The following is a 17,121-nucleotide window of genomic DNA, read 5'->3' as shown; positions in this document are numbered from 1 at the left end:
TTTTGAATTTTATATTAAAGAATTGGTTTCCACAAATATATAAAGCACCACAACTTTTTTTTAACATTGATAATAATAAAACAAAATTTTAAAGCAGCAAATCAGCATATTAGATTGATTTCTGAAGGATGTGACACTAAAGACTGGAGTAATGATGCTAAAAATTCAGCTTTGATCACAGGAATCAATTAAAATGTAATATAAATTGTAATTGTGTTTCACAATATTACTATTTTTTACTGTATTTTGAGCAAATAAATACAGCCTTGGTGAGCAGAAGAGACTTCAGTAAAAACATTCAATCTTACTGAGCCAAAAATGTTAAACAGTACTGTATATATACAGGTGCACCTAAAAACATTTTAATATTGTGAAAAAGTTTTTTTTTTTTGTAACTTGTTCAAAAAGTGAAACTTTCATATTTTCTAGATTCATTACATGTAAAGTAAAACATTTGTAAAGTTTCTTGTTTTAATTTTGATGATTAGAGCTTACACTTCATGAAAGTCAAAAAATCCAGTATCTCAAAATATTACAATATTTACATTTGAGTTTCATTAAATGACCATCCCTACAGTATAAATTCCGGGTATCTCTTGTTCTTTTAAACCACAATAATGGGGAAGACTGCTGACTTGGCAATGGTCCAGAAGACAATCACTGACACCCTCCACAAAGAGAGTTAAGTCACAGAAGGTCATTACTGAAAGAGCAGCTGTTATCAAAAGAGTGCTGTATCAAAGCATATTCAATGTAAAGTTGACTGGAAGAAAGAAATTGGGTAGGAAAAGGTGCACAAGCAACAGGGATGATCATCATCAGGCACCAGCGAGAGGTCTTCCGACTCCTCCTCTCGTAACACGACCGACAGCTTCCTGTACGGCAGTTTGCTGGAGGAGGAGCCAGCCACGGCCATATCCGCTTTTGACCACACCCCCAAATCCACCACAGCCAATGGCCTGGCTCAAAACAAAGACACTAAAGAAGACAGACGTGCAAACACGTCTCAGATATTAGGTGGCGATATGGTTATAGTGCGGCCCAGTACAATCCAGGACAAACATCCTCCATCCGTGTCTTCAGATCTGACCGCGCTGTTACCCGCTGACCTCAAAGACCTACCTCACTCTGATGTCATCAGCCTGACCTCTGACCCCAGCCTGTCTCTGTCCTCCTGCCGTCTGTTCAGAGATGAAGCTTTGCTGCTTGTGATCTTCATATCCAACTGCACGGAAACTGTAATAAAAGACGTTTCGGTGCAGCTGACCTGTGAGGAGCTGAAGGTGTGTAATGGTCAGAAAATATTTTATTAATAATATACAATAAAATAAAATGGGACCTCTTCTGTCTTAGACTGTGAGTTTGAGAGGGAACGTCGTGGACTGTCTGGAGGCCAGGAGTACATCTGTGTGTCATTATGCTCTGCTGATGGACGACCCTCACACTAACGTGTCCTTTACCGGGACCGTCTCTTATCAAACACAACCGGGACACACAAACACACTCCCTTTCTCTGGGACACTGTCCACAGCAGACTTCATCAGGTAATGTGTGTCTGACACTGCATCAAAACTACTTTACATTAGTTTTCTTTAGTGCTGTCAGACGATTAATCGCGATTAATCGCATCCAAAATAAAAGTTTTTGTTTACATAATATATGAGTGTGTACTGTGTATATTTATTATGTATATATAAATACAAACACATGCATGTATATATTTCGGAAAAATATGTTGTTTATATATTAAATATATGTATATATATATAAATTATATGAACATAAATATATACATGTTAATACATGTACATATTTTTATTTTGGATGCGAATAATCGCGATTAATCGTTTGACAGCACTAATCCTAAGCATGTGCTGCAGTTATGTGATCTGTCACTGTATATGCCTGAGCTCTATAACACAGGATTGACTTTGACTGGCTGTCAATGTTTTTATCATTCATCAGTAGGATAAAATTTCTTTGAGCAATGTTGCTTGGGCACTTTCCCATTGAGAATGGGTAACAAATTTCCATCTGGATACTGTAATTACAGAAATTAATTACAGATGTAATTTTTAAAAATATAAGTACAATGTAAAAACATGTATGTACACAATAAGTTCATTGTATCAGTTAATATGAATTATTATGTAATCCAGTGAGGTTAAAGATGTGCACGTTGCAACCAATTTCAGGTTGCAATTTCTAATAATTTTTTTTGTTCCCCCCCCCACTGAATATAAAATGAAAGTGAAACACAAATACCAACAAATGACTTCAATGCATTTCACTTTGTTGCGAGCTTTTTGACTTTGAGACTTATTTAAATGAACTCATTTCTCTCTGTCACACACAGGCCTTTGGTTGTAACCACGGAGGAATATGGGAAACTCTGGCTGTCTCTGTCTCATGACGTCAAACAGAATCTGAAACTGCTCACAGATGCCGGCGACCCGCTCAGAACCACCCTGAACGCTCTCAAAGACGCCCTACAGCTACATGTAGTGGACATCATCGGTAAAACATATTGCAGTTCACTTACTTTCACGTGATTTGCAGTCATTTTACATTGCGTTTCAAGCTTGCACCATTACTGACTATAATTGACATACTATTTAGGGAAGCAGCCCTTCAGTCATGTGTTGTTGTTTCAGGCTCAGAGGGAATCGTAGCATGTCGGCTGCTCAGCGGCGCCCCCTGTCTCCTGCACTGCAGAGTGAACGGCACTGCTCTGGCCATGTGGCTGCGCTCTCCTCATCCTGCTCTCCCAGACTGCATCCTGTACCACTGCCAGAGAGCGCTCACACACCACTGAAGACCCGCAAACTCCCCGCTGAAACTTCCAGGGAAGCTCCTTGACAAAATGATTTCATGCAATGACCGTTTGAAAGCAGTACCTGTGTACTGCTTGTCTTATGCCCTGACTAATAATTTTAATGATATATATTTTTTGTACACAGTTACTGAGCTGCATTGTGTCACACTTACATACAGTAAAAAGTATTTATTGATTTTAAACATTTGTGGTTTGGTCTGTCCTGGTAGGTATATTTGTGTTTATTGGTAGGTATATTTGTGTTTATTTGCAGAGAAAAAAAAGAAATATGGCATCGTTTTCAAAATGTAATTTTATTCACTGTAGTTAGTTATCGGTACACTTTATTAGAGCAAAAACCAGAGTAGTTTTGCATATTCCGCAAAAGCAGTGCATATACGGCTATCAAATATTTCTCTTATTTTCATAATATTAGAAATATTTCAAGTGTCTAGAATTTATTCTAAAGTTTTCTCAGTTATGTAATACAGTCAACCTCAAACAGTAGACTACAGTAGATTATTCTTATAAAACACGAAACGAAAACAGACCCCATTTACTTTTTTAAAAGTGCACATAATTCCAAAGAAAATGTTTGTCTTCATAATCTTTCATAAAATCTTGCTTCACTTCTTAAGCATCATTCATCCATTTTTTGATTGACATCACCAAGACATCACTCATTTTTCAGCACCTCCCTCCATTCATCTCCATTCTGGTACCTATCAATCACTTTTCACAATACAGTCAGTTCCAGTAAATAAAGTTCTTTTCTCATTAATCATGTAGTTTAAACACGTCACATTATGGAAGTAAAATGGGTTGTGAATGGCATTTCCTGTTAACTTTGTAGTTGGTTAGTTTGCAGCACTACAGCAAATAATCACTTTAGTAGTATTGTAGATTAGATTAGTACATGTGACAAAACTGATGGTTTTTGTTGTCATTGCCCTTATGTCAGCATAAACTACAAACTTTTGAGGTGAGCTAGAACACTAAAGGGATAGTTCACCCAAAAATGAAAATAATGTCCAGAAACACTGTAATACCACAGTACTTTCTTGAAAGTGAGAATTCGCTTGCATTTCCTCTTTTTATCCAGAAAATGCTAATTTTCTAGTTTAACAGGTCAATAGTGATTATTCAGTTATTGGGAAGATGTATAAAATATTTGGAAATTTGTAAAAGAATATGAACAACTGGTAAAAAATCTACAAATGTACCAATTTATGAGTACATAAACTCTTTAAATCCAGGTTTGTATGGTTTTATTTGATCTTACGTGTCTGATTGTCCCAGTACTTACAGTGTTCTCAAAGTTCTCCAAGTTGAATTCGTTGGGTTTTTGGAAGAACTCAGACTTGTGCATGCGACCGATGTTCAGGATGAGGTTCGTCCCCTTCGCCACTCGGTAGCCATCGATGTAGTCGTCCTCCAGTGCCCGTCTCATGATGAAGTCCACCACTGGATGGAACCTCAAAGACTCTTTGATAAAGCGCTCTAGAACGTTCAGGTTCTGCAGGTCAGCCGACTCTACATCCCGCTTGCCTGACAGGACAAGAAAGACATCTTTTTGCATGCAAAAGGTAATGGGAAATTGAGTTAAACCAGTTTCTGATGGTTTCTAGTCAGTCCTTCTTGGACATTGGCTGGTCCACTGTCCAAGAAGGACTGGCTAGAAACTATTTGATCAATCTAGACCAGGGGTAGGCAAGTTCGGTCCTAGAGAGCTGCAGTCCTGCAGAGTTCAGCTCCAACCCTAATCAAACACATCTGAACAAGCTAATCAATGTCTTCAGGATTACTAAGGCTATAGACAGGTGAGTTATTTTTTCAGGGTTGGAGCTGAACTCTGCAGGACTGTGGCTCTCTAGGACCGAACTTGCCTACCCCTGATCTAGACCAATCACTTGGTCTAGATTGAACTACTAGTTGTTGGGGCCAAGACTGACCTGGTAGACCATCTTGGTCATGGCTGATTAGAGCTGGTAAGCCACCTTTCCAAACTAGCTACCATGCTCCTATCACCATGTTGACCACCTTAAAGATTAACTATATAGTTTCAGATGTTAAAAGTTGTCTTGTAAATGTTTAACCATACCTATCTGAGATTGTATCTCCTGTACGATCTGCTCCTCCACGGCAGAGTTCTGCTTCAGCAGGAGAAGCATGAAGAACAGACTGATGGAAAGGGTGTCTGGAGCGGCGATCACCATCTCCAGCACACATTGCCTCACATCGTCCGCAGACAGCTCATCGTGGTTCTACAGACACGTGCAGTAAGGTAACATGTTGTGTTGCTTTAATACAGGAGATGGCACATAAATAGAGTAAGTGTTCAACACACCTGAGCAAATATCAGCTCTGTTGTGAAGTCCGTCTCATCCAGCTTCTCCATGTTATTGATGGCCTGTCGCTTCTGCTCCACAAGCTTTCCCATTTCATCCTGCAGCTCTTTTCTGCAAGAAAACACTTCTTAAATGGTATTTATAGAGCTTTTAGTGATTTCTGAATTTATGCCACTAAATTAGACTTCACCAATCAAATTAGAGGGAATTTGCATAATCCTTAAAGGTACAGTGGCAAAAATGGCTTTTACTTCTACACGTCAAAGAGAGTCATTTTGTTATTAATACAAAAAACCTTGACACCATACAGTACATACAAATGATAAAGTCTGAGGTGGACTCACGCTGCCAGGTGGTATTTTTTGTACACAAAGTTTAGTCTGAAGAAAACGTCTGGCTGTATGAGAACTGCCTGCCAGGTACTGAAATACCGGTGGATCTTTATCAGCAAGTCTTTCTCTGTATTGAACAAGCATAACGAAAGATTATGCTTACTGTGAAAAATTCTAATTTATAACTGCCTTTCAAGGTCATTTATATTTTATCGGAAGCAGTGTTGGGGGGACACATTACAAGTACCATGCGTTACGTAATCAGATTACTTTTTTCAAGTAACTAGTAAAATATCTTGAGTTACTTTTTCAAATAAGTTTTCCCATTTTCTCATTGACATGTCCTTCAGCCTGAGGGTTATGCATTTCACTTTAGGTGTGAAAAGGCCTTTACAGTTGCCAAAAATATAACTTTTGGGTTATTCTTTACTAAAAAAAACAAGCAAGCAAGTCCAGCCCAGGTGACAGAAAGTAATGCCATAAATGCATGTAATTCCATAAAAAGTAAGTGACAATTATTTACTTTTTATGGAGTGACGCAATATTGTAATGTATTACTTTTAAAAGTAACTTTCCCCAACACCCATCAGAAGTACTAAAAATGAGAGTTTTACAGCCTTTTCCTTTGTTAATATACATAATTGAATCAATCCGATCAAAATAACCATATATTTTTAAGAGTGCTTGTATTTCAGTCTGACCATTGAGAGGGATTCTTAAGAAGAGTCTATTGGAAACATCGACAACGATACAGCGCAGAAGATTGAGTACATCCACATATCCCGAGTGGTCTGTGAACTCCTGCAGGACGTTAAGCTGTTTGTTGGTCGCGCTGACACACACATCTACTGATTTCTGAAGACCCGGACCTGTAAGAGCTAGAGTACACACACACATAAACAATAGATTCTGATGAATGTGTGTATGAACTGTTCTGAGACCAGTTTCAGTGAATAACACCCACCTTTGGTGAAATATGTTCTCACTTTCTTCCACAATGCGATGTTGCTGTTGAAGATAATGCCTTGTTCAAACATACCAATGCACTGCAGACCTTTTTTACTGGCAAACCTCCCAGTGTAATTATTGCTCTTCAGAACATGATACACGGCAGAGGACCTGAAACAGTTTTAAATTTTTCACACTAAAAATAGTGCCCTCAGGTGTTGCATTCCTCATTTGAGGCAACACTTAGTGACATAATTAGGTTGTATGGACTTGAGTAGCAGACTGTGCTAATAAAAATCATGTTTTGGCCTTATGGGGGGCGCTCTTGAGCACCTTTTTGAACCATGAAATTACTTGATCTGCAACAGCTATTCAGTAAAATTTATAATAATCCATAATGAGTATAATCAACAACAAATTTCATTATCAGTTAAGGTGCGGTGACATTGACGGTTGTTCAACAATTTTTCACAGAAGAAATCCAGTAGAAATCAATGTAATTGGGATTTTTCCGTAAGAGCGAAAAAATCATTTGCAGAGAACCTCCATTGTTAACTAGTTGTTTTAAAGTTTTAAAATGTATACATTTGTAAATCAATTACTTTTGAAACAATTTAGTTCAAGTCGCTGTTTTTAACGTTAATTTGAATTTTAATTAATACTTTTGTATTTTGAATTCAGCTGTGAATATTCTGGAACAAATGGCAACATTTAAAGGGATAGTTCACCCAAAAATGAAAATTTGATGTTTATCTGCTTACCCCCAGGGCATCCAAGATGTAGGTGAATTTGTTTCTTCAGTAGAACACAAACGAAGATTTTTAACTCAAACCGTTGCAGTCTGTCAGTCTTCTAATGGAAGTGAATGGGAATCACGGCTTTGAGAGTCAAAAAAACATTCACAAACAAAACCAAATTAAACCCTGCGGCTCGTGACGATACATTGATGTGTAAAGACACGAAACGATCAGTCTGTGCAAGAAACTGAACAGTATATATATTGTTTTTTACCTCTAATGCACTGCAATGTCTGAACTGTCCTGAGCGCGTCCTCGACAGCCGGTGCCTGACGCGTCGTCTTCTTCGCAGACTTGCACACATTGCCTCACATCGTCCGCAGACAGCTCATCGTGGTTCTACAGACACGTGCAGTAAGGTAACATGTTGTGTTGCTTTAATACAGGAGATGGCACATAAATAGAGTAAGTGTTCAACACACCTGAGCAAATATCAGCTCTGTTGTGAAGTCCGTCTCATCCAGCTTCTCCATGTTATTGATGGCCTGTCGCTTCTGCTCCACAAGCTTTCCCATTTCATCCTGCAGCTCTTTTCTGCAAGAAAACACTTCTTAAATGGTATTTATAGAGCTTTTAGTGATTTCTGAATTTATGCCACTAAATTAGACTTCACCAATCAAATTAGAGGGAATTTGCATAATCCTTAAAGGTACAGTGGCAAAAATGGCTTTTACTTCTACACGTCAAAGAGAGTCATTTTGTTATTAATACAAAAAACCTTGACACCATACAGTACATACAAATGATAAAGTCTGAGGTGGACTCACGCTGCCAGGTGGTATTTTTTGTACACAAAGTTTAGTCTGAAGAAAACGTCTGGCTGTATGAGAACTGCCTGCCAGGTACTGAAATACCGGTGGATCTTTATCAGCAAGTCTTTCTCTGTATTGAACAAGCATAACGAAAGATTATGCTTACTGTGAAAAATTCTAATTTATAACTGCCTTTCAAGGTCATTTATATTTTATCGGAAGCAGTGTTGGGGGGACACATTACAAGTACCATGCGTTACGTAATCAGATTACTTTTTTCAAGTAACTAGTAAAATATCTTGAGTTACTTTTTCAAATAAGTTTTCCCATTTTCTCATTGACATGTCCTTCAGCCTGAGGGTTATGCATTTCACTTTAGGTGTGAAAAGGCCTTTACAGTTGCCAAAAATATAACTTTTGGGTTATTCTTTACTAAAAAAAACAAGCAAGCAAGTCCAGCCCAGGTGACAGAAAGTAATGCCATAAATGCATGTAATTCCATAAAAAGTAAGTGACAATTATTTACTTTTTATGGAGTGACGCAATATTGTAATGTATTACTTTTAAAAGTAACTTTCCCCAACACCCATCAGAAGTACTAAAAATGAGAGTTTTACAGCCTTTTCCTTTGTTAATATACATAATTGAATCAATCCGATCAAAATAACCATATATTTTTAAGAGTGCTTGTATTTCAGTCTGACCATTGAGAGGGATTCTTAAGAAGAGTCTATTGGAAACATCGACAACGATACAGCGCAGAAGATTGAGTACATCCACATATCCCGAGTGGTCTGTGAACTCCTGCAGGACGTTAAGCTGTTTGTTGGTCGCGCTGACACACACATCTACTGATTTCTGAAGACCCGGACCTGTAAGAGCTAGAGTACACACACACATAAACAATAGATTCTGATGAATGTGTGTATGAACTGTTCTGAGACCAGTTTCAGTGAATAACACCCACCTTTGGTGAAATATGTTCTCACTTTCTTCCACAATGCGATGTTGCTGTTGAAGATAATGCCTTGTTCAAACATACCAATGCACTGCAGACCTTTTTTACTGGCAAACCTCCCAGTGTAATTATTGCTCTTCAGAACATGATACACGGCAGAGGACCTGAAACAGTTTTAAATTTTTCACACTAAAAATAGTGCCCTCAGGTGTTGCATTCCTCATTTGAGGCAACACTTAGTGACATAATTAGGTTGTATGGACTTGAGTAGCAGACTGTGCTAATAAAAATCATGTTTTGGCCTTATGGGGGGCGCTCTTGAGCACCTTTTTGAACCATGAAATTACTTGATCTGCAACAGCTATTCAGTAAAATTTATAATAATCCATAATGAGTATAATCAACAACAAATTTCATTATCAGTTAAGGTGCGGTGACATTGACGGTTGTTCAACAATTTTTCACAGAAGAAATCCAGTAGAAATCAATGTAATTGGGATTTTTCCGTAAGAGCGAAAAAATCATTTGCAGAGAACCTCCATTGTTAACTAGTTGTTTTAAAGTTTTAAAATGTATACATTTGTAAATCAATTACTTTTGAAACAATTTAGTTCAAGTCGCTGTTTTTAACGTTAATTTGAATTTTAATTAATACTTTTGTATTTTGAATTCAGCTGTGAATATTCTGGAACAAATGGCAACATTTAAAGGGATAGTTCACCCAAAAATGAAAATCTGATGTTTATCTGCTTACCCCCAGGGCATCCAAGATGTAGGTGACTTTGTTTCTTCAGTAGAACACAAACAAAGATTTTGCAGTCAGTCAGTCTTCTAATGGAAGTGAATGGGAATCACGGCTTTGAGAGTCAAAAAAACATTCACAAACAAAACCAAATTAAACCCTGCGGCTCGTGACGATACATTGATGTGTAAAGACACGAAACGATCAGTCTGTGCAAGAAACTGAACAGTATATATATTGTTTTTTACCTCTAATGCACTGCAATGTCTGAACTGTCCTGAGCGCGTCCTCGACAGCCGGTGCCTGACGCGTCGTCTTCTTCGCAGACTTATAAGAGCATTACCACCACCTATCTCTCAAATGGACCATTGACACTCCTAATTGAGATTGTAGATATAACTTTTGGGTTATTCTTTACTAAAAAAAACAAGCAAGCAAGTCCAGCCCAGGTGACAGAAAGTAATGCCATAAATGCATGTAATTCCATAAAAAGTAAGTGACAATTATTTACTTTTTATGGAGTGACGCAATATTGTAATGTATTACTTTTAAAAGTAACTTTCCCCAACACCCATCAGAAGTACTAAAAATGAGAGTTTTACAGCCTTTTCCTTTGTTAATATACATAATTGAATCAATCCGATCAAAATAACCATATATTTTTAAGAGTGCTTGTATTTCAGTCTGACCATTGAGAGGGATTCTTAAGAAGAGTCTATTGGAAACATCGACAACGATACAGCGCAGAAGATTGAGTACATCCACATATCCCGAGTGGTCTGTGAACTCCTGCAGGACGTTAAGCTGTTTGTTGGTCGCGCTGACACACACATCTACTGATTTCTGAAGACCCGGACCTGTAAGAGCTAGAGTACACACACACATAAACAATAGATTCTGATGAATGTGTGTATGAACTGTTCTGAGACCAGTTTCAGTGAATAACACCCACCTTTGGTGAAATATGTTCTCACTTTCTTCCACAATGCGATGTTGCTGTTGAAGATAATGCCTTGTTCAAACATACCAATGCACTGCAGACCTTTTTTACTGGCAAACCTCCCAGTGTAATTATTGCTCTTCAGAACATGATACACGGCAGAGGACCTGAAACAGTTTTAAATTTTTCACACTAAAAATAGTGCCCTCAGGTGTTGCATTCCTCATTTGAGGCAACACTTAGTGACATAATTAGGTTGTATGGACTTGAGTAGCAGACTGTGCTAATAAAAATCATGTTTTGGCCTTATGGGGGGCGCTCTTGAGCACCTTTTTGAACCATGAAATTACTTGATCTGCAACAGCTATTCAGTAAAATTTATAATAATCCATAATGAGTATAATCAACAACAAATTTCATTAGGTGCGGTGGTGCGGTGACATTGACGGTTGTTCAACAATTTTTCACAGAAGAAATCCAGTAGAAATCAATGTAATTGGCGTAAGAGCGTAAGAGCGAAAAAATCATTTGCAGAGAACCTCCATTGTTAACTAGTTGTTTTAAAGTTTTAAAATGTATACATTTGTAAATCAATTACTTTTGAAACAATTTAGTTCAAGTCGCTGTTTTTAACGTTAATTTGAATTTTAATTAATACTTTTGTATTTTGAATTCAGCTGTGAATATTCTGGAACAAATGGCAACATTTAAAGGGATAGTTCACCCAAAAATGAAAATCTGATGTTTATCTGCTTACCCCCAGGGCATCCAAGATGTAGGTGAATTTGTTTCTTCAGTAGAACACAAACGAAGATTTTTAACTCAAACCGTTGCAGTCTGTCAGTCTTCTAATGGAAGTGAATGGGAATCACGGCTTTGAGAGTCAAAAAAACATTCACAAACAAAACCAAATTAAACCCTGCGGCTCGTGACGATACATTGATGTGTAAAGACACGAAACGATCAGTCTGTGCAAGAAACTGAACAGTATATATATTGTTTTTTACCTCTAATGCACTGCAATGTCTGAACTGTCCTGAGCGCGTCCTCGACAGCCGGTGCCTGACGCGTCGTCTTCTTCGCAGACTTATAAGAGCATTACCACCACCTATCTCTCAAATGGACCATTGACACTCCTAATTGAGATTGTAGATAGTGTCAATGGTCCATTTCAGCGGCTGTCGAGGACGCGCTCAGGACAGTTCAGACATTGCAGTGCGTTAATATAATATATGTTCAGTTTCTTGCACAGACTGATCGTTTCGTGTCTTTACACATCAATGTATCGTCACGACCTGCAGGGTTTAATTTGGTTTTGTTTGTGTGTTTTTTTTACTCTCAAAGCCGTGATTCCCATTCACTTCCATTATAAGACTGACAGACTGCAACGGTTTGAGTTAAAAATCTTCGTTTGTGTTCTACTGTAGAGACAATGTCACCTACATCTTGGATGCCCTGGGGGTAAGCAGATAAACATCAAATTTTCATTTTTGGGTGAACTATCCCTTTAAAAAATGTTAGACAAACACATTAAAACATTTTAGAAAAAAGTTCCATGTAGAAATACAATGTAGAAATAATATTTTCGTGCTAACGTTTTGAGAATATCATTCAAAACCAGATCACTTTGAACAATTATTACTGGAAGAACATTTGTTCATAACATTGTGAGAACCTTGCCAGAACATTCTAAGAACGTTCCCTTTTAGCTGAGTGAATGACGTTTACGTTTTTGAGAACTTACTTGCTAAGTATAAAGGTCTCTTCTCCGTTGATCCAGACCCGAGCAATGCTGCCATATTTTTCGTTGTAGTAGTTGCATGCGGAGCCGATCCCCATCCACAGGAACCTGCTGTAGCTCATAATCGGCCCGAGACCCAACCACCAACCCGGACCTGAAAAACATGACATCACAACCAGCATGTTGTTCCCTGTAAATCTGATTGGTTTTAACTCACCTGGGACAGCTGATTGGTTCCTCCAATTCTTGGCTGTAAATATTCTGTGCAGCAGAATCAGCAGTAACGTCCCTGTCAACGCCAGCAACGTTCCCTGTACCGCTGCGGCGATGTTTACCGTGCCCTTGACAGCTTGCTCCATCATCACATCATCTGCAGACACACCCTGTGCACCTAAATATGATGAAGTACCTTAAAATGTTGGAATCGGCACTGTAGAACTGCAATAGAGTTTGCTGTTAGCATCATTTCAGAAGTGAGGGGGACAGAAATGTTGTTATATATATATATATATATATAAATAACATTACAATATAACATTTCTGTAATCTATATAACCTACCAGTCAACAGTTTTTGAACAAAGATTTTTTATGTTTTATAAAGACATCTCTTCCGCTCAACAAGCCTGCATTTATTTGATCCAAAGTACAGCAAAAGCAGTAATGTTGTGAAATATTTGTACTATTTAAAATAACTGCTTTCTATTTTCTTATATTTTAAAATGATTGCTGTGATCAAAGCTGTATTTTCAGCATCATTACTCCAGTCTTCAGCGTCACATCCTTCAGATATCATTCTAATATGCTGATTTGCTGCTCAAGAAACCTTTTTTAATAATTATTATTATTATCAATATTTAAAACAGTTGAGTATATTTTTTCTGGATTCTCTGATGAATAGAAGGATCCAAAGATCAGCATTTATTTGAAATAAAAAACTTTTGTAACATTATACACTATAACATTCAAAAGCTTAGAGTCCGTATAATTTTCATTTTTTTTGGAAAAGAAATTATAGAAATTAACACTTTTATTTAGCAAGGATGCTTTAAATTGATCAAAAGTGATGATAAAGACATTTATAATGTTACAAAATATTTCTATTTCAGATAAATGCGGTTCTTCTGAACTTTTTCTATTCATCAAAGAAACCTGAAAAAATTATACTCAGCTGTTTTCAACATAATAATAATAAAGGTTTTTGAGCAGCAAATCAGAATGATTTCTGAAGGCTAGTGTGACTGGAGTAATGATGCTAAAAATTTAGCTTTGAAATCACAATAAATTACATTTGAAAATATATTCAAATAGAAAACAGCTATTTTAAATAGCCTAAAATATTTCAAAATGTTACTGTTTTGCTGTACTTTGGATCAATTAAATGCAGGCTTGGTGAACAGAAGAGACTTCTTTAAAAAACATTAAAAATCTTACTCTTCAAAAACTTTTTGACTGGTAGTAGTGTATAGGCAACTTTAATTTTTCTCTCATTTCTAGCTTTTAATTGGCTTAGAAATCAGACAATATGGACAATAACCAATAATAATGATTTGTTTATATACTACAAACACTTTTTTTTATCACATAATAAGGCAGAATAGTTTCAATACTGTAATAAATGCTATGTCAGTTAGCACGGCATTGTTCATATACTTTATTTATTACCTGGAGAGGACTTGACAAACACAAATAAACCATATATTGTCGCAATCGTATGTTTAATGTCTTCATGTTTCCAAATGTTTCTGTTTTTCTGTGAATGCAACATACATACATTTCATACAGCGATAGCTGGACGTTTTTGTCCATATTAGGAATTTCCTCGTACGACTTTCTGCGTGAGAGCGCCCTCCGGCTTCGAGTATGAATGAAACATACACTGCACGGAATGTTTAGCGCTCCGTGATGTTCATGTCGCCTTATTCTGGGTCCGAATAAAACATCAGATCATGCACAGACAGACTCTTTTTGAATTTAAATCTATATTTATTCACACCGGCTCTTGAAAACCTCTATGCGAACACACTTGAAAAAGTGCGGGGAACGAATTTACGTGATATTAAAAGTGGGGGGGGGACACGTCCCCTACGTAATCTAGGCCCCTGGCTGTTAGCATTTTGCTAAGCTAATGATGTAAAAATGAATGGCACATTTTTTGGGTAAATATGCTATTCTTGACTATATTAAACTATTTTTTATTGATACCGAATGAAGTATAATTATAAAATCTAAATTTCTCTTGCTTAATCTGCCATCTTGTATTTATTTTTTCACAGAGCTTGTCATGGTGCCATCTAGGGATGTTCGCTCCACAAAAGAATTTGGCCAAAACATGGTATGTTGGGTATTTTAGTTTTATTCACTTGAAATATCTAATTTGCACGTGAACATACCATGACTTAGCAGGTCATTATCACTAACTAAAACTAAAACCATAAAAAATGTTATCTGAAACATAATGAAAGTTAACTATGGAAGCTTGTTTCTGCCACTGGTCTTTTGGGTCATACAAGATTTACACATGGATATTTATTAAAAGGTAATCATCACAAACCATCATGCCTCACTTGCCAAACTAAAATGACTGTGAAACATATTTTATTGGATTGTACTGTTTTTAATGTAAATAGACAATGGTTTTATTCAGCGGTGTGTCTAACTGATTTATAAAAAAAATGTATCACCTGAATGTATTTTAGAATTTTTGTCTAGTGTACATCTGAAATGTCTTTTATAACCTTTTGTTAATTGTATACCTTGTATAATTTATTCAGAGATTGCCATGAAAATAGCCTTGATGCTGGCATGGCGCTAAAAAGTGAATGAATAAATTAATTAATAATAATAATAATAATATACATATATATATATATATATATATATATGAGATAAACACTCGCATTTCTAATTTTTTTCTCTTGTAATTGCAAGTTTATATCTCACAAGTATGATTTTATAACTCACAACTGATGTTTCCATGCAATTGCAAGGAAAAGTCAGAATTGTGAGATAAAAAGTCGCAATTACCTTTTTTTTATTTTTATTCAGTGGCTGAAATGGGCTTCCATATAGTTAACTGAAAGTAGGCTATAAAAATAAAATTGAATTCAAAATATTAACAAAACAGTAGTTTATTAGTCATACTAAAATAACAGTGGTAAAGACATATTGCTTACTGACACTGATACTGAATGATATTCTCGTCTAAAGTCATGTGGCTTGTATGGACTATGTTTGTGATAATTTTGTGATGCTTTTTTTAAACTTGACATGCTACATGTTTGCACATTCTGCTAAATATCTACAAAGAAGAAAGTCATACAGTTGTGGAACAACAAAGTAAACAGTCAACCGTTTCAAAAAGTCATTATATTTATATGAACCATATGAATTGATATGTAAACGTTATTTTGATTTTATTTCAGAGAAACTATCAGTCCAGCTGATTAATTACAGCTCAGCCTAATGAATTAGCATCGACTGAATGAATTGACGTCCACTGGAGTAATATAACAAACACACTCACCTCTTTAGATCTGCATCCGCTTCATTTTTAAATGTGCTGTTCAGTAGCTCAGACTTGCCGTTTACATGCTCCCATCATTCTGAAGTTCATTAGCTGATGTTTTAGCCCAATATATATTCTTTCCCTTTTTTTAAAAGTGCTTTAAAATCCCCGTTGCCACGATACAGCCATTTTCCTTGTAAAGTGGCATTGAAATCCCAAAGCAGAACAGACCAGAACAATGAAACAATGATGGACCAAAGTAGAGCAGGCTTTCATACTTTCCAGAAAAAACAAAACACATAAAATGGTCAGTGTGGGATGCTGTTAGCTCTTAAATGCGAAACACATTTTATCCCCCTCTTGTTATTTTTCAGGAGTTTATTGGCCTTTGTCTTGGTTCCAAATCCGCTGTCATTCATTCTCTGAAGGGCCTTTAATAAAGACGGGTCAGACTGACCCAGAACTGCAGGAGTGAATGAGCTTTTATCTACCAAAGAAGTGAAGGGGGGAAACAATGTTCCCTAAGAAATTTGAGCGTTCATTCCACTTCCTAAAGCACACATAATACATTTTGTTATGCTGTCTAGTGTCTACTTTCAGTGACACATTAATTGAAGACTCTTGTGTAATGTTTTGTATAAAATGACTTAATTTTTGATTAGTTACAATGTTTGTTTTTTTGTGTATAGTCTATTTCACTGTTGTTATGTGGAAAGTTCAGATATGTTCAGACATTTATTGTGCAAACGATAGGAAAAGGTATAGCCTAACTGAGGTAGACCTTCAATAAAAAGTTTCTAAAATAACTAGAATTAAAGAATCAGCCATACCCTTACGAAAAAGAAGTTTATTCAAGTGTGCTCTTAGTATACTTCTTTTAAACTAAAAAATAGGAAAGTATACTTTTAGTCTACTTTTTATGTACTTCTCAGAAATGGGCTTTATGTACTTCTCAGAAATATACTTAAAATGACATTTAAGTATACTTGACATACTTAGAAAAAGTCTAAATATATTTTAGCTATAATTGTGCTCCTAGAATCTGTGTTTTCATTGTTATACTGTAGGGGGCGCTAGTACACATCTTCTGTATAGTGATAAGTTCGGATCATTTTACCGACTCGGACCTTTGAGTCTCGTTCAGCAAAATGAACGAATCTTTTTACGAGTCATTTCATTCATTTTAGCAAAATATAATTAAAATATTACGTGTTATTTCCCTAACACATCTACTACTTACG

General features: G+C 36.5%; 2 protein-coding genes across 2 annotated transcripts in view; one reads left to right on the top strand and one right to left on the bottom strand.

Annotated features, from left to right (window-relative positions):
- Window positions 1-2,988, top strand: part of ap4e1 (adaptor related protein complex 4 subunit epsilon 1) — an 18,646-nt gene extending 15,658 nt beyond the window's left edge. Inside the window, exons 17-20 of the mRNA XM_016257656.1 lie at window positions 812-1,283; window positions 1,354-1,544; window positions 2,357-2,517; window positions 2,655-2,988. Coding sequence (XP_016113142.1) covers window positions 812-1,283; window positions 1,354-1,544; window positions 2,357-2,517; window positions 2,655-2,815 — 985 coding nt within the window. The 3' untranslated portion in view covers window positions 2,816-2,988. The remainder of the gene's footprint in view (window positions 1-811; window positions 1,284-1,353; window positions 1,545-2,356; window positions 2,518-2,654) is intronic.
- A 1,073-nt stretch (window positions 2,989-4,061) lies between these two features.
- cyp19a1b (cytochrome P450, family 19, subfamily A, polypeptide 1b) lies at window positions 4,062-16,193 on the bottom strand. The gene is made up of 9 exons (XM_016257655.1): window positions 15,899-16,193; window positions 12,591-12,764; window positions 12,377-12,527; window positions 10,645-10,799; window positions 10,382-10,558; window positions 8,008-8,122; window positions 7,663-7,774; window positions 4,917-5,079; window positions 4,062-4,363 (listed from the first exon to the last, which is right to left on the bottom strand). Exons 2-9 carry the CDS (start codon window positions 12,733-12,735, stop codon window positions 4,062-4,064), a joined length of 1,320 nt encoding a protein of 439 aa, XP_016113141.1. The 5' UTR covers window positions 12,736-12,764; window positions 15,899-16,193.
- Between the last annotated feature and the right edge of the window lie 928 nt (window positions 16,194-17,121).

The sequence above is a fragment of the Sinocyclocheilus grahami genome, unplaced genomic scaffold (assembly GCF_001515645.1).
Source record: "Sinocyclocheilus grahami isolate Dianchi unplaced genomic scaffold, SAMN03320097.WGS_v1.1 scaffold1581.1, whole genome shotgun sequence".
NCBI classification, from domain to species: Eukaryota; Metazoa; Chordata; class Actinopteri; order Cypriniformes; family Cyprinidae; genus Sinocyclocheilus; species Sinocyclocheilus grahami.
Note: the sequence above shows the minus strand (reverse complement) of the source record. Positions and strands in the feature narration are given on the sequence as shown.